This window comes from Haliotis cracherodii, unplaced genomic scaffold, assembly GCF_022045235.1.
Source record: "Haliotis cracherodii isolate W230 unplaced genomic scaffold, xgHalCrac1.p SCAF_2, whole genome shotgun sequence".
Lineage (NCBI taxonomy): Eukaryota > Metazoa > Mollusca > Gastropoda > Lepetellida > Haliotidae > Haliotis > Haliotis cracherodii.
In genome coordinates this window covers 71,397,626-71,422,685 of record NW_027266275.1, presented here as the reverse complement: position 1 = coordinate 71,422,685, position 25,060 = coordinate 71,397,626, and the positions used below count along the sequence as shown (strand labels likewise).

At 42.5% G+C, this 25,060-nt stretch overlaps 1 protein-coding gene across 1 annotated transcript in view; it reads right to left on the bottom strand.

Annotated features, from left to right (window-relative positions):
• LOC139468454 (speract receptor-like) overlaps positions 1-25,060 on the bottom strand; it is a 129,472-nt gene that overhangs the window by 49,406 nt on the left and 55,006 nt on the right. The window contains exons 4-8 of the mRNA XM_071250421.1: positions 24,111-24,257; positions 22,230-22,411; positions 14,665-14,800; positions 7,015-7,169; positions 6,667-6,772 (exon numbers count right to left, since the gene is read on the bottom strand). Of these exons, the coding sequence (XP_071106522.1) occupies positions 6,667-6,772; positions 7,015-7,169; positions 14,665-14,800; positions 22,230-22,411; positions 24,111-24,257 (726 nt within the window). The remainder of the gene's footprint in view (positions 1-6,666; positions 6,773-7,014; positions 7,170-14,664; positions 14,801-22,229; positions 22,412-24,110; positions 24,258-25,060) is intronic.

The following is a 25,060-nucleotide window of genomic DNA, read 5'->3' as shown; positions in this document are numbered from 1 at the left end:
TCCGTGCGTCAGGTCAATAGTTATATGGACCCGTGCATCAGGTCAATAGTTATACAATGTAATCACTGTATCTGTACGTCAGGTGAATAGTGACACAATATATTGACTGTATATGTGCTTCAGGTCAATAGTGACAAAATATATTGACTGTACCCGTGCATCAGGTCAATAGTGACACAATCTATTGACTGTATCCGTGCATCAGGTCAATAGTGATACAATATATTGACTGTATCCGTGCGTCAGGTCAATAGGTATACAATATATTGACTGTACTCGTGCATCAGGTCAATAGTGACACAATATTTTGACTGTGTCCGTGCGTCAGGTCAATAGTTATATGGATCCGTGCATCAGGTCAATAGTTATACAATGTAATCACTATATCCGTACGTCAGGTGAATAGTGACACAATATATTGACTGTATCCGTGCTTCAGGTCAGTAGTGACAAAATATATTGACTGTATCCGTGAGTCAGGTCAATAGTTATACAATATATTCCCGGAAGACCGGTTTTGATCCAGTGGATACAAAGGTTGGCTGACAAGAAGCTGTCTTGACACTGAAACGGTTCATAGATCGTCAATAAACGTGGCGAAGTTTAAGAACGCACATACAGCACAGTTCACGTTATTGCTTTCTCAAGTGGATGTTTGCTGGATTGTCCGCAGCATCATTGATGCGTGTTGGTCATATAAACTTTATAGCATTGCATTAGAGATAGGCTTGCAGCTAGGCAGGGTAGGGGTGTGTGTATCAATTAGACAAGGTAGGGATGCCCGTATTAGATAGACAAGGTAAGGATAGGCGTGCAAGTTAGGCAAGGTACGGATGGACGTGTTGGCTATGCAAGATTGGGATGGGCGTGTCAGCTAAGGAATGTGGAGATATGCGTGTCAGCTAGGCAATGTGGGGATGGAGGTGTCAGCTAGGCATTGAGGGGATGTGTGTGTCACCTAGGCAATGAGGGGATGGACGTATCAGCTAGGCAATGAGGGGATGGGCGTGTCAGATAGGCAATGTGGAGATGGGCGTGTAAGCTAGGCAATGAGGGGATGGGCGTGTCAGATAGGCAATGTGGGGATGGACGTGTCAGCTAGGCAATGTGGGGATGGGCGTGTAAGCTAGGCAACGAGGGGATGGACGTGTACGCTAGGCAATGTGGAGATGGGCGTGTAAGCTAGGCAATGAGGGGATGGACGTATCAGCTGGGCAATGAGGGGATGGGCGTGTCAGCTAGGCAATGTGGGGATGGACGTGTAAGCTAGGCAATGAGGGGATGGACGTGTCAGCTGGGCAATTAGGGGATGAGCGTGTAAGCTAGGCAACGAGGGAATGAGCGTGTAAGCTAGGCAATGTGGAGATGGGCGTGTAAGCTAGGCAATGAGGGGATGGACGTGTCAGCTAGGCAATTAGGGGATGAGCGTGTAAGCTAGGCAATGAGGGGATGGACATGTCAGCTCATCTTCCCGAAGCAAGAGAGTTAACTGACTTTAAAAGTTCAGTTTCCACCCTTGCCGAGCTAGGCTGAAATTACTGTGCTCGATCGTAGCGCCACCAATGGCTATTACCAGTTACGCCCCCTCTAAGCCTCTCCTATGGACCAATGAGATTCCACCTCTCGCATCACTTGCGTTTGCTTCACCCAAAATGATGGCGCCCAGTCAGGACGATCTGATCGATAATCAAGATCTATATCGTGTTAAAACGGGTCTTACATCGCGAAATGCATCAAATCATGTGAGCACCTTGATCAAAGACAATTTCTGCTGACAACGAGTTGGCGGTGCACATGTTTTGCAAATCCTGCAATCGACCGAAATCTGCACGACAGTTTACGAACCAGATTTCGATTTCGGTGCGCGATTTTGATTGGACTATGCAATGACTCATTAGTCCAGCCCAAATATAACTCCATAATACCAGCCTAGTTCGGCAAGGGTGGAAACTGGACTTTTATAGTCAGTTAACTCTCTTGCCTCGGGAAGATGGTGTCAGCTAGGCAATGTGGGGATGTGCGTGTCAGGGAGGCAGCTTATGGATGTGCATAAAGGCTGGAAACTCCTACCTCGGTTAGTTGGAAGGGATGTCTTTGTGTTTATATTGTGTATAGCTATCAACACGCATTCCAACAGAAGCACATGGCCTACCGGCTTGTGGCTCCGAGCAGCAGAGGGAGTGCAGGGCTTGTTCGAGACCTGTGACAGCTACCACCATATTGACTCATAATGCCACAATACAATTGCTTCAATACTTGTTGTTCAGTACAATTTCGTCAGTTCCAGAAGATGAAGGAGAACAGACGTGTTAAAGGAAGAATCAGTAGGACTGCCCCAGATGGCAGTTGTGAGACGTCATCCTCTCGGTCACAGTGTCTCGGCGGGTAGCCTTCCCAAATGGGGGTCTTGTCTGTAGGAGCCATGTAGGTAGGCAGTGTCCTTAGCCGCCATGACATCTAGACAGTGTCACAAGCCGCCATGACATCTAGACAGTGTCACTAGCCGACATGACATCTAGACAGTGTCACTAGCCGCCATGACATCTAGACAGTGTCACTAGCCGCCATGACATCTAGGCAGTGTCACTAGCCGCAATGACATCTAGACAGTGTCACAAGCCGCCATGACATCTAGGCAGTGTCACTAGCCGACATGACATCTAGGCAGTGTCACTAGCCGTCATGACATCTAGATAGTGTCATTAGCCGACATGACATCTAGGCAGTGTCACAACCTGCTATGACATCTAGGCAGTGTCACAAGCTGCTATGACATCTAGACAGTGACACTAGCTGCCATGACATCTAGGCAGTGTCATAAGCTGCTATGACATCTAGACAGTGTCACTAGCTGCCATGACATCTAGACAGTGTCACTAGCCACCATGACATCTGGACAGTGTCACTAGCCACCATGACATCTGGACAGTGCCACTAGCCGCCATGACATCTAGACAGTGTCACTAGCCACCATGACATCTGGACAGTGCCACTAGCCACCATGACATCTGGACAGTGCCACTAGCCGCCATGACATCTAGACAGTGCCACTAGCCAACATGACATCTGGACAGTGCCACTATTCACCATGACAACTGGCTAGGCAGTACCACTAGTCTCCTACATATTCTCCATGAACGCTTGCAGTGCCGAAGAGCAGATTTCTTTCTTTGTTTTCTACGAACTAACATATGACGGATGTGAGAAAAAGTATGCTCCTGTTGAATGATGAATGGGACTGCTGGTTTCCTTCCAGACGTGACATGCGGAGATGGTCAGATCAGGGAGTGGGCAGTCTCCTCCCTAGGTATTGTGCCAGTGGGGCCGCTAACTAATTGCTTCTGAAATTGGTTGGACGCGGGGTAGCTTCTCGACTGCAGTATCTTTTACAGTACCTCCCGTCCCCTTCCGCTGCCAAATGAGCAGGCGACATGATTCTGGGAAATCTATTACCCCACAGACGAACTAATTCCATCTATACGAAGAGTGCGTGATATAATTGAACAAGGCAAAGTGTGAATAAACCAAACAGCACGAAAGCAGAGAAAACCATAGTCCGAGGAATTGAATTATTCTAAGCAGAGGGAAATTCAGTCAATGTTCTTGAGAATTGTACCAATATAAAAAACATGTCATGTTTGGGAGACAATCGAGCGGATATCTAGTGTGAAAACATGCGGCTTCTCGGCATACAAGGAGCGAGATGCATTAGTCGGAGACAGGTGGTGTAGAAGTGCGGCGTCCCAGAGAGGTCTGACGGTGCTGTGGGCGTGGCACCGCATCCATCCGCCTCCATCGGCTCAACGGAAGTGACGTGATGGCACTAAGTAATACGTGCCATTGTCGAGATGAATAGCTATCTACATTATCCGAAATGAATTCGGAGCTGAAGCTCAATTCTGACACTGAAGTCGTTCCCCGAACAGCACGTCTTGTACTTAATTCCTTTCGTTGATTTGTGGCCGAATTTCACAATGCAGTCAGGGAGCTTAACACTGAACACACTTTCAGTCTCAACAGTCAGGGCACCTGTTTACTGAACATTAAAATCAACACATATACATCATCATAGGAACCGCTGACCTAGACTACAGCGAGTTATAGGTAATTCGAGAAAGACATGTGCTTACAACAGACCCTAGTGTTTATTGGTGCTTTAATAGACCTAGTTTTAATGAGGATTCTCCCAATACCAAAACGTTACATCGTCGTATGGAATTATGGAGTTTCACCAACACACGTCAGATGTGCTTACAGTTATATATTTTATATCAGTAAAGGTTACTATATCCAACACCAATCATAAACTCCAATTAGATAAACATCAATGATCTTGAGATCTAGTTCATTTATATATCTGAAGCAATGACAGCAAAAAGCATTTTTAATGATGCATGTTAAAATATTAATCAATAGAACGAACACACAGGTTTAACGTGCGACAGAAGAGCGGCACATCCAAGCAAGACGTGTGTCCACGTGTGATGGTGTGTGTGTGGTGTGTGCAGGTCACGTGGTGTGTGCAGGTCACGTGGTGTGCGCAAGTCACGTGGGCTGCTGGTGCAGCAACAGGTGCGTGAATCAAAAGCCTGGAGGATCCTTTCCTCCTTTTGGTCAGGACGTTCCGTGGACACCGTTTGTGACTTTATGTGTATATGGTAAACAAAACGAGAAACATTCCTTTCAAAAATGAGCAAAATACATATGAACAAAACCGTTCCTTATGAAAAAAGAAAAAATGCATTAGATTTGACCGAGAAGAGACAACAAGTGGTTCGACAAATAATACTACCTTTTCCATTCACCCTTACAACTGGAATTGAAAACAGTGAAGTCCATGTATGGAGGGATGCACCACAAGTGTGAGATTGACAGCTTTGCTTAGAAGACATATAGACTCAACATGGGATATGATGAACTTTGATATACAGACACACCATCGATGGCCACCCGATCGATGGTGGATATGGCTAGTGTTGGTTAGTGTTCTTGTGGTCAAGACAGTTTGTGAAGACAGTTACACACTTATATTGCAGACTTTGGCATTACATTTTACCTTACACATACATACTCTACTGCTCTCAAATACTCCACAATATTACAACTTACTGCTGTTATAGTCCTCTCACATAGCGCTTTGATTCAGCAAACCTACCGCATTATTTCCATAAGTGTAACGCTGTAAGTCTGCACAGTTTAGCGGAACTGTACCGCTATAACGGTGTGTGTGGGCAGGACGTTAAATGGATTTACTACGACAACACAAACGAGTTGATGACGCTGTTAAACACTGCTACAGTAACAACTTATCAGGTAAATACAGTTGCTGGATGGACGAGACTAAATCCTTTACACTCATTACCAGTGAAGCGAGGAAATCAGGTACCATATTTCTTCAAATTGAACCCTGACACCTGTTTCCTGACACCTGTTCAAGCGTTGTGTTCACAACACTGAAAGTAATAGACATACAGCTTGCATTTACCAAGTTCGGCTCTTTGTATGGCTGGAGGGACCGTTAGACAGAGGAACACCTGCTATTAGGGCGATACACTTCTTGTGATTGTCAGAGGAACACCTACTCACAGGGATATACACTTCATGTGATTGTCAGAGGAACACCTACTTTGAGAGGGGTGATATACACTTCTAGTGATTGTCAGACAGAGGAACATCTACTTTGAGAGGGGGATACACTTCTTGTGATTGTAAGAGGAACAAATACTCACAGGGATATACACTTCTTGTGATTGTCAGAGGAACACCTACTCACAGGGGTATACACTTCTTGTGATTGTCAGAGGAACATCTACTTTTAGAGGGGGATGCACTTCTAGTTATTGTCAGAGGAACACCTACTCACAGGGGTATACACTTCTTGTGATTGTCAGACAGACGAACATCTACTTTGAGAGGGGGGATATACATTTATTGTGATTGTCAGACAGAGGAACATTTACTTTCAGAGGGGGACACATTTCTAGTGATTGTCAGACAGAGAAACATCTTCTATTAGAGGGTATACACTTCTTGTGATTGTCAGGCAGAGGCACAGATAATTTTAAGAGGAGAAACACTTGTGATTGTCAGACAGAGGAACACCTACTTTTAGAGGAGGTACACATCTAGTGATTGTCAGACAGAGAAACATCTACTTTTAGAGGGGGATACACTTCTTGTGATTGTCAGAGGAACATCTACTTTTAGAGGGGGATACACTTCCTGTGATTGTCAGAGGAACATCTACTTTTAGAAGGGAATGCACTTCTTGTGATTGTCAGAGGAACATCTACTTTTAGAGGGGGATATACTTCTTGTGATTGTCAGAAGAACATCTACTTTTGAAGGGGGATACACTTCTTGTGATTGTCAGACAGAGGAATATCTACTTTTAGAGGGTATACACTTTTTGTGATTGTCAGACAGAAGAAAAGATATTTTTAGAGGAGAAACACTTGTGATTGTCAGACAGGGGAACAGCTACGTTTACAGGGTATACACTTCTTGTGATTGTCAGACAGAGGAACATCTATGTTTATCTAATTTGTTGTTTTTTGTTGTTGTTTGTTTTTGTTGTTGTTTTTCGGGGGGGGGGGGGGGGGGGGGGGGGGGGGGGTGTAGGAGAGGGATACACTTCTTGAGAATGTCAGACAGAAGAACACCTACTTTTCGGAGGGATACACTTCTCGTGCCTGTACCCACACTCCGGCTCGTCCCTGGGGGGTTCTCCGGAGATCCAGTGTATCTTCTCGCCCTCGTAGAAATGAAACGTCTGAAAACATAAATTACATTTGTTTGTTTTCGATATTTCATTGATTGATGTTACTGGTGTTCCATGCTAATAATTCATCATGTATAGATAGAATCAGGTTGTACGACAACGCAAATAAATGGATTGAAAAGAAGAAAAGGGTTCATTATTTATTTTCTGCGTGTCCAGCTATGCAATTGATCTTTTAGTGACACATGAGCGCCTTTACAAGGAACAGATATACGACTTGCTGCACGACATACCGGCAGCTCCGAGATGTTGTCATTCAGACGGAACACACCAACGGGCAACAAGCCCCACTCATCAGGCCTGTCGGGTATTGGTTGCCTTGCAATTAAGGAAAAGTTGCCCTCTGCATCCCCCATGGAGTTGATACGGTTTATGTAGCCGAGTGCACCTGCGAGTAGAAGATAGTAAATATCATCAAGGGTCTATATTTCGAAACAATCCTTGGGCTAAGGTTCTCGTAATGCAATCTAAGCACATCCTACACTGCCGCAGCCTATTTTCGAAACTATCATAGACTAAGATGTCGTGGTAATGTCATAAATCTTCAGATAACTTCATACCTGCCGTAAGTATATTTTTCATCTTCATCAAAGATGGCGACATGCTTTGCATACATATTTTTTAGGAGGAGGAGGATGGACTGATACGAAAACCACTCGTCGTCTCGATACGCTGGACGATACATGGGGCTTTTCTCACGCTATCAAATTCACCGCCAGGCTATTTTTAATTTGAATAACCTTTGTAATCCATCGATTTACAATCGGTCGGGAACTAGGATCACTGTTCTTCTGAAATATTCTTTACATAAGGACGTGCAATGGAGGGCGTGTTTCAAACAAATAAACTGTTTCCCGTTTAAACATTGATATTTCATATGGCTAAAGTGTGCGATTCAATTTGACCTTCGAAAACGCAGAACGATTAAATTTCATTCGGTTGAACAGAGTGAATTAGACTGAAATTGATTTCTCTTGAAGGTAAAGCCAGATATAAAGGGAGGTTATTCACGGTAGAGGGCGCAACCGCGAGGGGTACATATAGCAATTGTTAAGCCCGGGTAGTTCTATCCCTCCTGTGGTGTCGCCGTTACAGTGCGCGCTGTTTATTATATGTTTATGTCCTGTGCGTTATGGTTATGAACATTTTCTGTTGTCAGGTGTTGGCAGTCTTGCTGCAAGGCAAATGTCGTCACAGTGACGACGATGGTTCTGAACCACAAAGCATGGATCGTACCTGGTACATGCATGTATCTTGCAGTAAGATGTTACAGTGTCGATGACTGGCGTGGTTCTGAGATCATATGGATCAAGGTTAGTGACGCTACTGGTGTTTGTAAAAGGAAATATCATTGCAGAATAAATGCCTCGGCGTGTGTCATAGGGGAAGCCACATTGTGTGTTTGTTGTTTATATCTGTCTTGACGAGGTTTTGGAAGAGAACATTCCTCTCCAGCGCGTCAAGAAGCCATTTGAGAAGCTAAGAGTCAAGCATCTTTTCTCTTATTATTTCAGTGTTAATAGCTATAGTGTAGTAACACTACACTTTTTGATCATAACTTTTCTTGCGTTTGAAAAATGTTTTCCCATGGCACAGGTATACTACGAAGAAAAGTATATGAAATTATTGTCACCTGATTTCGTGATACGTCGACTCCATAACAAACATGTCATAAACGTGGCAACATCATGAAAGCCTTTGGGGGTAAGTTGGTAAACATGTAGCTAATGTGCTCTAGCATGCGTGAGTCTTGCAGTGGCTGCTTCATAGACATACATGTCGTTCTCGTTTGTGAAGAGGTTGGTTTGTACGACTGTCTGTGTGAACGAGTTGACGACGGGTGAAGAGACAATAGTCATTATCAATCTTTAGCTGCCGCAATAGATTACAAGAATATCGTTTTATTGATGACACGTCTAAATGCACATAGCTGTTGTTTCCGCTTTTCGGATCTATCCTATGGAATTATCTTTTCCGAAGTTTATGCCAGCTGATCTCTACAATCGGCCAGTGTCGTAAAATGACACATTTAACAGTGTTATTGATTCAACTAAACATTTAATGGCGTTAGGATGAATATGTTGACAGTATATGTATAAATATAAGGGCTAAGTCAACTATTTTGTATGTTTTATAAATCGTAATAAAACACCGGTAGTTGAGATGTTAATTACGTGTGAAAACGAATTATGTTGCGCAGATAGACGAAAATATCTGGCTTACTATCAAAAGTCTCTTCACGGCCTTGACGAACACACATTCATTACGAACAAACAACCATGACGAACACACATTCATGACGTACATACAGCCATGACGAACACATATTCATGACGTACAAACAACCATGACGAATACACATTCATGACGTACAAACAGCCACGACGAACACACATTCATTGCATACAAACAGCCACGACGAATACACATTCATGACGTACAAACAGCCACGATGAATACACATTCATGACGTACAAACAGCCATGACGAACACATATTCATGACGTACAAACAACCATGACGAATACACATTCATGACGTACAAACAGCCACGACGAACACACATTCATTGCATACAAACAGCCACGACGAATACACATTCATGACGTACAAACAGCCACGACGAACACACATTCATGACGTACAAACAGCCACGACGAACACACATTCATTGCATACAAACATTCATGACGAACACACATTCATGACATACAAACAGCCATGACGAACACATATTCATGAAGTACAAACGGCCATGACGAACACACATTCATTGCATACAAACAGCCATGACGAACACACATTAATGACGTACAAACAGCCATGACGAATACACATTCATTGCATACAAACAGCCATGAAGAACACACATTCATGACGTACACACATTCATGACGAACACACATTCATGACGTACAAACAGCTATGACGAACACACATTCATTGCAAACAATCAGCCAGGAAGAACACACATTAATAATAAATAACCCGCATCCCCATCGCAGATGAAACCAGTTGAAATACAAAAGAGTGTGCCAGTCAAAAATCTTGTCAGTTTGAGATATGCTTCCTGAGTGGCCATGGCACCAGTATGGTACGTTCCTTCTTCTGATAGAATCTTTTTCTTGATGTCAACATTGTTGCTGTGTAGTTATGAGAGGATGGTTGCATTTTAAAATAAATCTAAATTTCCCAACGTGCATTAAGAAAACTTTCCGAGGTAAAAATATCCTGAATTATGCTTTTAAAAGACACTTCTTCAGTTATCTGCCTCGGTTGGCGAAACGACACAAGGGTATTAAATAGCGATAGTGCTCATATTCTGAACCTAATGTCATCTTCTTCAGGCTTACCAGCCACATCAAACAGTTTATATCATTTATAATGGAAAACACACACATCCTACCCCGTCTGCGGAATTAACGAGGCCTGGGTTGGTAAAACTCGTCCCTAAATACCAATAAAAACCTATGTGTTCCATAGCTCTGGTCAAACCTGGCTCATTGGATCTTTGCGTGGCCATTAGCAGGACACATCCCACGTGATTAACTGCACAGACCACGCAAGACAGATACTACGTGACAGTAGACCACGCTTTGTTAGAATACAGAAATGTTTCAGGCTTTTGACATGTGTGTGTGGGGGGGGGGGGGGGGGGGGGGGGGGGGGAGGATACGTTATAAAGCCCTGCTGGATGTACTATTTGTCTGCACCCATGCTACCGCACGATACCAGAATATATACCGGTACGGATGCATTACACAGTCATGTAAATAGGGATGTTACATGTCTGAAAACAAGCTCAGATTTTTACAAGTACATCCGTAATGATTCATGTAAATCCTTTAGTCACAATTTCCTTAGCCTTGATCCAAGGCTGTACTGAATGATAAATCAATGGTTGTATAATAATTTTATCCTTATATTAAGTCTAGATATGGGGCTCTAAGGGCGCCAGTCTCTTAAAGGGACAACCTGTTATTATTATTCATATAATCTAGAAATTATGATTTAAACAAATTCTTTTTGCCTTAGAGACGTGGGGAAGTCTACAGTTTCACCAACTATTGGTCGCCCTCTTCACGGCGTGTTGGAGTATATATCTATACGGCGTGGGGCGTTATAACGCGGACTGACAGTGATCTTTCCACGTGCATCCTTGATCAGTAATTGGTGACTGTGTCCTCTCCCTTGTCGCGGAGACAACATTCCCATGACATTCCATCAGAGGGAAGCCCTTTTGTGCGCCTGGTATTCGTCAGTGTATAGTGGTCAGGTCCTGGCCTTTACCTGTCCATTAAGTGGACACCAAGGCTAATGAATGATGGATTAATCCTGTATTGCCCATCAGAGTGGACATTCGTTTTAACGTGTATGAAATGTCAGCGTGTGAGGCGACGTATCGACTTTATCAATTAACCGCATCACCCTCCATTATTCATGCTTAACAATTGTCAGGCCAAGTTCCGACATCAGCTGCTAATCTTGTTTCTGCGTCCAAACCGCGCCCTGGTTGGCGAGTACAAGAAGAACAGACGTGTAGGTCTGACCAAGGACCCGTATGTGTGAATTATGCATGGTGCATATTAACAGATATAGTAGCTTCTTACTAAGCACCTCTAATGTGTACACCAAACAAATGTTAAGTTGACGTGCGGCTGTATAAGAGAGCGTACAGTGGTAGAGATGGAGTGATGTGTTATGTTTAATCTGAGAATGACCATCAATCACAAAGTCACACGCAAGGTCACGCACAAGGCGTGTTAGACAACTAAATTACTTCAAAACAACCATTTCGTATAATGCCTGCTATCCAATCGGAGACAGTCGCCTGTAAATATACAGTGAACACGGGCTATTATCTCTGGTTGAACACGTACAGCCTCAGTGAGTCCTCGGTGACATGTATGGTTTCAGTGCCTCTGAGTAGCCGTCGCTCTTTTGTGCAGCACCATACACTACTTTTCATAAGTACCTACCCCTTTTTTTTAATTATCACCACATTTTTTGCGAAATCACATCAGTACCATATTTCTGCTATCGTACTGCGTTATTTCCACAGAGGTACCCCGTTATTTCCACAGATGTACCCAGCTTTATTCGCAGAGGTACCCCATTATTTTCAAAGAGGTGCCCCATTATTTCCATAGACGTACCAAACTTTATCCACAGAGGTACCCCATTATTTCCACAGACGTACCAAACTTTATCCACAGAGGTACCCCGTTATTTCCACAGACGTACCCCATTATTTCCACAGACGTACCAAACTTTATCCACAGAGGTACCCCATTATTTCCACAGACGTACCAAACTTTATCCACAGAGGTACCCCGTTATTTCCACAGACGTACCCCATTATTTCCACAGACGTACCAAACTTTATCCACAGAGGTACCCCATTATTTCCACAGACGTACCAAACTTTATCCACAGAGGTACCCCGTTATTTCTACAGAGGTATCCCATTATTTCAACGGACGTACCCAGCTTTATCCACAGAGGCATCCCTTATATCCACAGAGGTACCCCATTATTTCCACAAAGGTATCCCGTTATTTCCACAGAGGTACCCCGTTATTTCTACAGAGGTACCCCGTTATTTCCGAGGATGGACACCGTTATTTCCACTTACAGCGGTAATTACACAAACGAACTGTGGTAGTTCCGCACAGTTGTGCGAAAGTGCCCGTAGCTGTACCATGGAAAAAAAGAGGTAGATAGTTGTGAGCAGTAGTGTAGGCCCAGCTATCTCGAGGCCGTGGGGACTGATGCATATTGATCAAATTATATAGTGACCATGGCCCCCTAACTGACCCTTAAGTGGACAGCAAGGCTAATGAATGATGGATTAATCCACCACTATTGCCCATCAGAAAGGACATTCGTCTTAACTTGGATGAAATGTCAGCGTGTACCGCGGAGAATAGGTAGGTAGTTGTGAGCAGTAGTGTAGGATGAGATGTATATTGATCAAACTAACGTCAAGCTCACGGACACCAGTAGATGCAGTTACTTGCATGACTGAACTGGCGATGTTTCTATTGGCAGAGTTGCCCGAATGCGTCCAGAAATGACGTCATAGTTCAGTTGGTGTCACAAACATAACGCGATGTAAAGTGGAAATTAAACACAGCGATTCATCAATATCCTCGTTTACAACTTTGAAGCATACATCCTTCAGGGTTATATATAGATCTTATATCTGACAACTCATCCAAAAGTGAACACGAGTATACGAGTATATAGGGTATCAGAATCTTGGGCAGTATCTGGCCCCCAAATACACGGCATACATACTCATACAGACATACACATACATAGATACATACACATACATACACACAAACACATACATAGACACATACATATATGTATACACACACATACATAGACACATACACATACACAAACACACACAGACACACACATAGATAGATACACACGCAGACACACACAGAGACACCCACATATATGGATACACACACAGACACACACACCGAGACACATACACAGACACAGACACACACACTGACACACACACACACACACACAGACACCACACACACACACACACACACACACACACACACACACACACACACACACATGGATAAATCAACCAAACATGTTCCTTAAGACTAGGTAACCAAATACTGGAAATGAAATCTAACACAATATATGCAGGTCCCATTATCAATATCTATTTAGAATCCAAAAGGACCAGGAGAGCTTGTGCCAAGGCACAATTCCCTGAGAGCAGGTGGTCTGAGCCAAGTCTGCTGTTTAACATATGGCGTAGAGTAATAATTCCATGTGCCTTCTACGCGTGTGAGCTGTGGTCAAACATCCCAAGACAGAACACAATGAAATTGAAAAACTCCAGCACTACTTTGCACGTAATTTACAACATTTTCATGTAAGATCTCCGGCCGTTGCAAATATTCAGACGCTGGGATTGTGGACTATGACATCTCTGATTGACAAAATGAAGTCAGGTTCCTTAGGAAGATGTGTAGAAGCAACCACAGATATGCCCCGAAAAAGGTGTTCCATTTCAAGTGTGCTCAATATATAACAGGCAGTGACAAAAGTAAGTCTGTAACACATGATCTACTCAATGTGGCAAAGAAGTATGAATTATGGACCACAATAGTTCACTTTATGAAAACTAACCAGTTTCCATCCAAGGATGCGTGGAACAAAACCGCACAGACTAAATAACAGAACTTGAAACTGCTCATTGGCACACGTGTCTGCGACATCACCCTGAATTTAAGTTTAACAGATTCAGTAAAATTCACAGTAAGTTTGTACCTCATAGACTGTGGAATATGTGTATTTTGTACAATATGCCAATTAGACCTATGTATGCTCTTGTGAAGCTAAGAACACGATGCGCGATGACAAAAAAAGCACCAACTGCTTTGTTTTAACCCCCCAAGAACATCTATTTGAAACTTTAAACCTAGAACAATACATGTGTATTGAGGACTGTGCAGATGACGAAGTAAAACTTGTGACATTTCTATGTGGCATAACCACTATTGTAGAGGATATGAGCCTTGACAGCTGGGTTGAATTCATATCTTCTGTATCAAGAGATATAATGTCCTGGAACCTGCGATCAATGATCTGTAGACAGAATATCTCATACCAGGACCAAGACATGTACATATTCAGTATTGTCAAAAACACACACACACACACACACACACACACACACACACACACACACACACACCACCGTAGTATCTGTCGTTTATCCCCACGTCGAGATTCCATTCCACATTTAACAGGGACGCTGTGTTATAACTAAAATACAACTGTTCAAAGCGGCGTTGAACTAAACTAACTCAAATCACTCAAACACCACCACTTACTTTTGTAGGTCATCCCCATGATCTGCTCAATGATGGCTCGCCCATCGTTGATGTCACCCCCCTTTTCGAGCACCTTTTGCGTTGCACGAGCATACAACCACACTGCGTCGTAAAGATACGCAGCTTCCGGTAGAATCTGCAACACCGCATTGACATGATAGTTTACAATGGTCTTTCGTGTGTAAAGAACACGCTCGCCAGGAGCGGGAACACCCTTGAAATAAGTTGCATGGATAACTTCAGTCTTCAAAATGTTTGTACATTTGAGTGAGTGAGTGAGTGTGTTGGGTTTAACGCCGCTTTTAACAGTATTCCAATTATATCACGGCGTGTCAGCTTAATGTGGGAGGAAAGCCCGAAGTGATGCAGGTCTCAGACGTTTACCGCTTCGGTGAAACCCACGAGCACGGGTATGGTGCTGACAAACCTAGAAACATAATCGGGGCGAACCGTGATTCGAACCCACAATCATAGATTTCTGGCGTGCCCAAGGGACGCAACTCTGCACAGCGAATCGCGGCGGCTTAGACAACTGGGCCACCCGTGCCCCCCTTGTACATTTGAAATGAAAGACAAACGATGTATTGCTCCACATAAGCTATAAATCTAAAAATTCCTCGATTGGTTCATTACATGTTGTTTGGACCAGCCGCAGTTACCATCAAAGTTCCATGGCCACATTGAAGACCGATAAACTATCAAGTGTCCGTTCATTAACTATTGATCACCGTCCGAAGCCTTTAAATAGGAATGATTGTGTTCCTCATGGATGTGTTTCTCTGTAGATCTAACCTGATTGTGGGGTTCTTTATTGCGAACATGATCTAATATATTACAGTATATCATTCCGAATATCGTTTATCTTATACTTAAAAATCAAGAAAAACAGTAATAGCTTGTCAAAGAGGCACCGAATGATAGCAGCTCCATAATATAATTTGTAATTTAATCAAGTTAATGATTTTTCTGTTTTGATTCAATGTTTCTGTCTCTTTCATCTTTGGCTGTTTTAATAGTGAAATCAATATGTGGCTTGTAAATGCATTAGCGTGCCCCAACCATAATTATACAACTAAGTGTGGTTATAAAACCGCACGCTTTTCTCAAAATACAACGTGACCGTGTATACTTTCAGCACTGACTGTCCTTGTGCTGGATTACCGTAGTATCTCTACTACGTAACCATTGATCGTTGCCCATAAACCACATCTGCTTGCTTGTCAAGAATTAGTTCGTCTATAGTCCGTGTGATCAGTGTTTAATGTAGGTCGCGGCTTTTCAACCGTTCAGTCCCTTTGAATACTTTTCATTGAAGTCTGATTGAAGACATTACACACATTGGAATACAGTAAACTACGGTTATAACGAACTCAAAGGGACCACAAAATTTAGTTCCTTATAACCGTACAGTAAACTACGGTTATAACGAACACGGTTATAACGAACTAACGGATATAACGAACTAACTTTTAAGTCCCGACTATATGCTGTAGTTATGCTGTATATATGCTTATAACGAATTACGGTTATAACGAACTAAAATTAGTAGTCCCTTTGAGTTCGTTATAACCGTAGTTTACTGTAGTTCGTTACAAGCATATATACAGCATATGTACAGCAAATGGCCGGGACCCCCAAAACAGTTCGTTATATCCGCCAGTTCGTTATAAGCGTGTTCGTTATAAACGTAGTTTTCTGTATGTTGGAGGGAAGTTAGTTAGGTTGACGGGATGACACATACAGGAGTATGTGTTAGTGAGTATTGTATACATCAATACAGCAATAATCCAGCAATATTTCGGCGGGGGACACCAGTAATGGGCTACACACATTGTACATATGTAGGAAATCGAACCAGGGTCTTCTGCGGCACGAGCAAACGATTTAACCACAAGGCTACCCCACCGACCCTTGCTGTGAAGTTAGGTTAACGAAAGTACACACGTTGGGATATGCTTAAGTGAAATTAGCACAATGAAATTACGAAATTGGAGTTTCTAAAAATTAGGTTGATGAAATTGCACACACATAGGAATACTTTTACAAGAAGTTAGGTGAATGAAATTGCACTTGATGGAACATGTTTAATTGGAATACGTTCACATAAAATTAATTCGATGACATTATCACATTGGAATATGTTTAAATGGAATTTGGTTAAGTAAACTACACATGTTTAAAAATGCTGAATTGGAATGTGGAATTGAAATTAGAATGAAATTAAACACATTTGAATGTGTTCAAATGGAATTAGTTTAATGAAATTGCACACTTTGGAATATGTTTAAAATAAATTCGTTTAATTAAATTGCACACTATGGAACATGTTTAAATTACGCACATTGGAATATATTTAAATGATTTTTTTTATGAAACGGCACCCATTGGAATATTTTTAATTGAAAATAGTTTAATGGAATTGCACACACTGGAATATGTTGTCAAAAGAAAAACATGAGAAAAGACGAAGACGCTCCTGTTTCAACGAATACACGCACCTGAACCCAAGTAGATTTAAAGTCAAAAGAGAAATTACCGTCAGTGTCCTCTGACGAGCTGAATACATACACGAACTGCTCACATAATCACTAACTACTTTGTAAATATGCACTTAAATACCCTGGAATATTCCGTACATTGAAGTTACACCGAAGGACTTATTTATATAACGGCTCTCGTTCTCTCTCGCACATGTCGACACAGCCATCTAACAACTGCATTTTCAGATTAACTACCTGTGTGATACCATTTACAGTCCCTAGAACGAGATACGTTCAGCTGGGTAGCACCTGTTCCTGCGGGCGGATACCCCAACAGTTCAGGGAATGTATATAGAGAATACTACACTAATTCTCGTTAGATACCATTTTTACGACACGAGTGGACTTTCTATGGTATCTGACCGAGCGAAAGCGAGGTCAGATACCATAGAAAGTTCACGAGTTTCGTAAAAATGGTATCTAACGAGAATGAGTGTGGTATTTTATTTATTACCCACGTTAAATATATATTTAAGTGTAAATACATAACAACTTTCGTTCGTTGACAGACCAAACTGAAACCGGTTGCAAAATCTGGTTGCGGTTGAATATTGATATATGACCAAATATGGGCATTGTTGACATGTTTATGGATACGCATTAACAACATGCGCCTGCTGTTCTGTTTGCAAACAAACCAGCACCGACGCGCAAGATCCTTTTGGAAGAAAGTCTTCAACTTATGGTAATTCAAGCGCCATGTTGTTAGTACGCAGGACACCAATAAGAAAATTTGAAATGTCACATTAGCGCCGCGCTTTGAATATCGGACCAACAGTCACACGCATCACACTGCTGGGGTCCCGTCTGTGCAATCAAAATGGTTCGGTTTCCTTGATCTATCAGCTGAATTTATATCATGTCCGTACCATTTTGGAGGAGGGAAATCAGACTGTTCGCCAAAGACATTCATGTTAACTGTACCACTCTATACTGAAGACGTGAAAATCAACAAACTCAAATCTGCTTGCATGTCAGTGACAACTTCGAACGATCGAAGGGCAAGGTCGCCACCGGAATAAGAAAAGACAACCGCGATCCACTCACAGCGTTTTACGCTAGAGATAGGGAATGTTACTGTTCACATTTGGGATGTTTGGGGCCACAAAATCAGAAGTCAAGCACACTTCCACGGAGTTTTCGAATGATTTGTATCGGAACTGTGAACTTTAAGTGATCTGGTCGTTCTGTCGTGTTCGTAAATTCATGAACAACACCTCCCGAAACAGCGCCATAAAATACGCTTCAAAGGGGACACCGATGGCACAACCGGATCATCCCAAGTAAGTTAAGATATCTGTCCAGATAGTTTAAACAGACTTCATTTCACCACGCTTATCCGTTTACGTTAAATCAAATTGAAAGTTGCGAAAATGGTCGGGTGCGTCACGCTCAAGGGACGCGCTCGATCGGCAGTTGTACATTGTAAATCGATTTATAGATCTAGCTCGATTATATGTCTGTAGGAGCTCAATGCATAACGTATATAGAATGCAAACCGAAGTTGATGCGTGTGACTATCTTGTTTGGTTTAATAAAGTGTTTGTAAATATCTCTCGTTCTCATGAATTTCTTCAGTTCTGCCTTGTAATCGCAAAATGAATGACGTCTCGCGATTTTTTATGAATGAAAAAAGTAGTCCCGGTGTGACAGAGGTCACGGTTATCCAATCAAAAAGAATAAAACAAGGTCAACCTTGTACGACACACGTGTGACGTACGGATTTAGTATCTTACCACCTGTATCTTCACCACGTGGGTAATAAATAGAGAATACTACACTCATTCTCGTTAGATACCATTTTTACGACACGAGTGGACTTTCTATGGTATCTGACCGAGCGAAAGCGAGGTCAGATACCATAGAAAGTTCACGAGTTTCGTAAAAATTGTATCTAACGAGAATGAGTGTGGTATTTTATTTATTACCCACGTTAAATATATATTTAAGTGTAAATACATAACAACTTTCGTTCGTTGACAGACCAAATTGAAACCGGTTGCAAAATCTGGTTGCGCATGAATATTGATATATGACCAAATATGGGCATTGTTGACATGTTTATGCATACGCATTAACAACATGCGCCTGCTGTTCTGTTTGCAAACAAACCAGCACCGACGCTCAAGATCCTTTTGGAAGAAAGTCTTCAACTTATGGCAATTCAAGCGCCATGTTGTTAGTACGCAGGACACCGATAAGAAAATTTGAAATGTCACATTAGCGCCGCGCTTTGAATATCGGACCAACAGTCGGTCACACTGCCGGGGTCCTGTCTGTGCAATCAAAATGGTTCGGTTTCCTTGATCTATCAGCTGAATTTATATCATGTCCGTACCATTTTGGAAGAGGGAAATCAGACTGTTCGCCAAAGACATTCATGTTAACTGTACCACCCTTCACTGAAGACGTGAAAATCAACAAACTCAAGTCTGCTTGCATGTCAGTGACAGCTTCGAACGATCGAAGGGCAAGGTCGCCACCGTAATAAGAAAAGACAACCGCGATCCACTCACAGCATTTTACGCTAGAGATAGGGAATGTTACTGTTCACATTTGGGATGTTTGGGGCCACAAAATCAGAAGTCAGGCACACTTCCACGGAGTTTTCGAATGATTTTTATCGGAACTGTGAACTTTAAGTGATCTGGTCGTGCTGTCGTGTTCGTTCATTCATGAACAACACCTACCGAAACAGCGCCACAAAATACGCTTCAAAGGGGACACCGATGGCACAACCGGATCATCCCAAGTATGTTATGATATCTGTCCCGATAGTTTAAACAGACTTCATTTCACCACGCTTATACTTTTACGTTAAATCAAATTGAAAGTTGCGAAAATGGTCGGGTGCGTCACGCTCAAGGGACGCGCTCGATCGGCAGTCGTACATTGTAAATCGATTTATAGATCTAGCTCGATTATACGTCTGTAGGAGCTCTATGCATAACTTATATTGAATGCAAACCGAATTTGATGCGTGTGACTATCTTGTTTGGTTTAATAAAGTGTTTGTAAATATCTCTCGTTCTCATGAATTTCTTCAGTTCTGCCTTGTAATCGCAAAATGAATGACGTCTCGCGATTTTTTATGAATGAAAAAAGTAGTCCCGGTGTGACAGAGGTCACGGTTATCCAATCAAAACGAATAAAACAAGGTCAACCTTGTACGACACACGTGTGACGTACGGATTTAGTATCTTACCACCTGTATCTTCACCACGTGGGTAATAATAAAGTGTATACTTAATGATGTCACAGTATGTAAAGGTAATATAATATTTACTCTGCCGTTATCGTCATGTTTATATCATTATATTGATACTGATTCATAAACACATGATAATGGAACAGGGAATTGTACAATGGACTCCAGGCGTGTCACAATCCAGCTATCGATGTTTTCTTATCCCAGTTCTTCCTGATTTTAGAGGGGCGGTCGGGTAGCCTAGTGGTTAAAGCGTTCGCTCGTCACGCCGAAGACCCGGGTTCGATTCCCGACATGGGTACAATGTGTGAAGCCCATTTCTGGAGACCCCCGTCGTGATATTGCTGGAATATTGCTAAAAGCGGCGTAAAACCATACTTACTCACTCTTCCTGATTTTAGAGTTTTACCAAAGCGCTAAACGTCAAATATATGCTTCACTTCGGGCGTTCCTCCCACGCCAAACGCAAGTGATTGTCACAGAGGGATAAATTGACATACGGTTTTGAAGCGGGGTTAAACCACCCTCACTCACTGTTAGACAAACGAATCGGCCAACGTCCAAACCATCTTCCCACAGCAAGAGTGTCCACTGGCCTATATCAAAGCCTAGTTTCTACCCTTGCCATTTGAAGTCTACGTTTCTTGGCTCTATCACGGCACCACCCCGAGTAGAACACGAACTGGGCCCATTGGGATGAAAACGCTATATCCAATCCGATCTTTGTTCTTATTTCAACGGCATCATAAAGAGGACGGCCAAATGTTTTGAAAAAAATGCTCTTAAGCTTAAACGTTATTTTCTGCATTTTGGAACCGTTTATGTTACATTTTATTTGTAACAAATATTGTTAATTCATGTAAAATAATTTGATATTATATATGTATGTATATATATATTTCGACTTTCATTCAAGAAACATCTATGTTACATATTCATTCGTAGTATGTAATGGTTATTTTTTTCATATTTCAATGCGAGCCGACTTATGATTAAAATTAAAATAACTCTGTGAGCCTTGTTTGCTAACGTCACAAACCATCTACCACTAAAATTGCGTAAAGATTTTGATTTTCAAGTTAATATAATGTTCAACCGTGTAGAGGTTGAATTAATGATTTACTGCATATATGGTAAATTGAGGTTTACATCTAAACAAAATTGTGCTTTTTTTAATGTGTAAATAAATGTGCTTTTTTTTAGGTGTAAGCAACTACTTTTCTGGTATGCGATAATTTCGCCTACTTATTACTCATGCATCGCAATGACAGAGGCAAACAGGCTAGTGGCGCTGCACATAATAAAGTACCACTGCACTTCGCAGCAACATTAACAGAGGCAAACAGGCTCAAGTACCACTGCACTTCGCAGCAACATTAAAATCTCAGCGGGGGTGGGTGGGTGGTGGGGGTGGGGGGGGCGTCTGAAAATAGTACTGCATCTTAGTCACTGCGACAAGCGTTCAGCGTTTGAATTAAAAAGCAATGACGTTCGCACTCAGATATATAAAAGTACTTGGCCGTGTTGATTGAAAACTTTGAACCTATTCGAAAATATGTCTTAGCTAGATTTGTTGGAAACTCGCTGTGGTCATAGCAGCGACCACGTTTTCGGAACCAGGACGTTGATTTTTAAACACGTTCTCTGATTGGACTATCAATATGTGCGATAGTAATCTCATATTTTAGCACAGAAAAATAGGCTTGAAATGGCGTGTTGGAAACTAGACTTTGATATAGGCTAGTGGAGATGCTTGACTCTGGAAGATGCAACGAGACACAATTTGAACGCCATCAGAAGATTCATTCATGACTTACAGCTTTTATCCCTCCAAGTTCCTTGTAGGGGTTTGTGTAGTTGAAGGGCGGGGCTTCCAGATAGTGATTGACGACACTGCTGAAGTTCCAGAAGTCGGGCATGATGGGGGGCGAGGTGACCACGCTGACGAAGTGGCGGAAGGCTGCTGCACTGCGTCTTGTCACGTTAGTGTCGAACAAACCTGTAATACAACGAGAATGACCTCAGTGTCGAACAAACCTGTAATACAACGAGTATGACCTCAGTGTCGAACAAACCTGTAATACAACGAGTATGACCTCAGTGTCGAACAAACCTGTAATACAACGAGTATGACCTCAGTGTCGAACAAACCTGTAATACAACGAGTATGACCTCGGCGTCGAACAAATCGGTAATACAACGAGCATGACCCCAGTGTCGAACAAACCATTAATACAACGAGTATGACCTCAGCGTCGATCAAACCTGTAATGCAATGACCTCAGTGTCGAACAAACCTGAAATACAATGAACATGGCCTCGGTGTCGAACAAACCTATAATACAATGAGCATGACCTCAGTGTCGAACAAACCTGTAATACAACGGGTATGACCTCAGTGTCGAACAAACCATTAATACAACGAGTATGACCTCAGTGTCGAACAAACCTGTAATACAACGAGTATGACCTCAGTGTCGAACAAACCTGTAATACAACGGGTATGACCTCAGCGTCCAACAAACCTGTAATGCAATGACCTCAGTGTCGAACAAACCTGAAATACAATGAACATGGCCTCGGTGTCGAACAGACCTATAATACAACGAGCATGACCTCAGCGTCGAACAAACCTGTAATGCAATGACCTCAGTGTCGAACAAACCTGTAACACAACGGGTATGACCTCAGTGTCGAACAAACCTGAAATACAACGAGCATGTAATACAACGAGCATGACCCAAGTGTCGAACAAACCTGTAATACAACGAGCATGACCTCAGTATCGAACAAACCTGTAATGCAATGACCTCAGTGTCGAACAAACCTATAATACAACGAGCATGACCTCAGCGTCGAACAAACCTGTAATGCAATGACCTCAGTGTCGAACAAACCTGTAATACAACGGGTATGACCTCAGTTCCGAACAAACCTGAAACACAACGAACATGGCCTCTGTGTCGACCAAACCTATAATACAACGAGCATGACCTCAGCGTCGACCAAACCTGTAATACAACGAGCATGACCTCAGCGTCGACCAAACCTGTAATACAACGAGCATGACCTCAGCGTCGACCAAACCTGTAATACAACGAGCAAGACCTCAGTATCGAACAAGCCATTAATACAACGAGTACGACCTCAGTGCCGAACAAACCTGAAACACAACGAACATGGTCTCTGTGTCGAACAAACCTGTAAAACAATGAGTATGACCCCAGCGTCGAACAAACCTGTAATACAACGAGCATGACCTCAGCGTCGAAAAAAACCCTGTAATATTACATGCATCATCTCACCTCACCGTCGACACTAACGTTGCACTGAATGGACACTGACACTGAAATATATGACCTTGAATTCTGTACTTCCATCTTGGTTGGACAGACGAGTGAGTGAGTTTGGTTTTACGCCGTTTTTAACAATATTCCAGCAATATCATGGCGGGGGACACCAGAAATCGGCTTCACACGTTGTGAGTGTGTGAGTGAGTATGGTGTTTACGCCGCTTTTAGTAATATTTCAGCAATATCACGGCGGGAGACACCAGATTTGGCTTCACATATTGTTCACATGTCGGGATTCGAACTCGGGTCTTCGGCGTGACGAGCGAACGCTTTAACCACCAGGCTACCCCACCGCCCCTGGACACAATGATGAACTAGAAGTTGGACAATCTGTACCGACGTTACCTTCCATGAACTTCTGGGGCTTCATGGGATCGAACTGGTTGACCTCCACACCCACCACGAAGTATTCTGCGCTGTCGAGGAGTCCGGCTTCATACAGGTGGTCCATGAGTCCCATGAACTCGTAGTAGTGGCCGAGCATCACGTAGACTGGAACAACACGGACGTCGTCTTCAGTAAGTATGGTCATCACAACACGGAGAGGCAACGTACGAAGGGAACATACACACACACACGTCAATGGCTCATGGGAGTATTCGTTATGTTGGCACCCTTATATAGGATTAGAATTCGTCCACGTCACCCTATACTGGTCGTAACTGTTTGATATGTGACCCGCTGCTCATAATATCAATCACTGGGTTGTCCAGATCCGATTGTAAACATGTCGCCGTCATATAGCTGGAATATTGCTGCGTGGGGCGTTAACAACAAACAACGACAATCTCACTCCTAAACATTTTGCGACATGTTACATCGATCGTTGTTGCCAACACCCCACCCCCTATCCCTACACACACAAACACACGAACACACACACACCACACGCACGCGTTAACAATTTACTATTTGGAAGCAGTCTAGCTGTAAAGTCAAACCATTTCTGTGCTATAAACAATACCTCCCTTCATATTATTATTATTATTATTATTATTATTATTATTATTATTATTATTATTATTATTATTATTATTATAGTTATTATCGTAGTCAGCAATTTTCCAACGCTATCACAGCGTCATGTAATTATTCGAGTCTGTGATAATCAGCTATGTTTTGTATACAAACACACCTTACAGATACGTCACACGATTATGAAAGAAACACGTTTGACTTAACAAGTAGCCGATCAGCTGTGCTAGCTCATCAATAACGAGCGAGTGAACATTGCCTACAACTCCGCATTAAACAGCTATTTGCACTGATAATCAATAATGACTTGACCCCGCGTG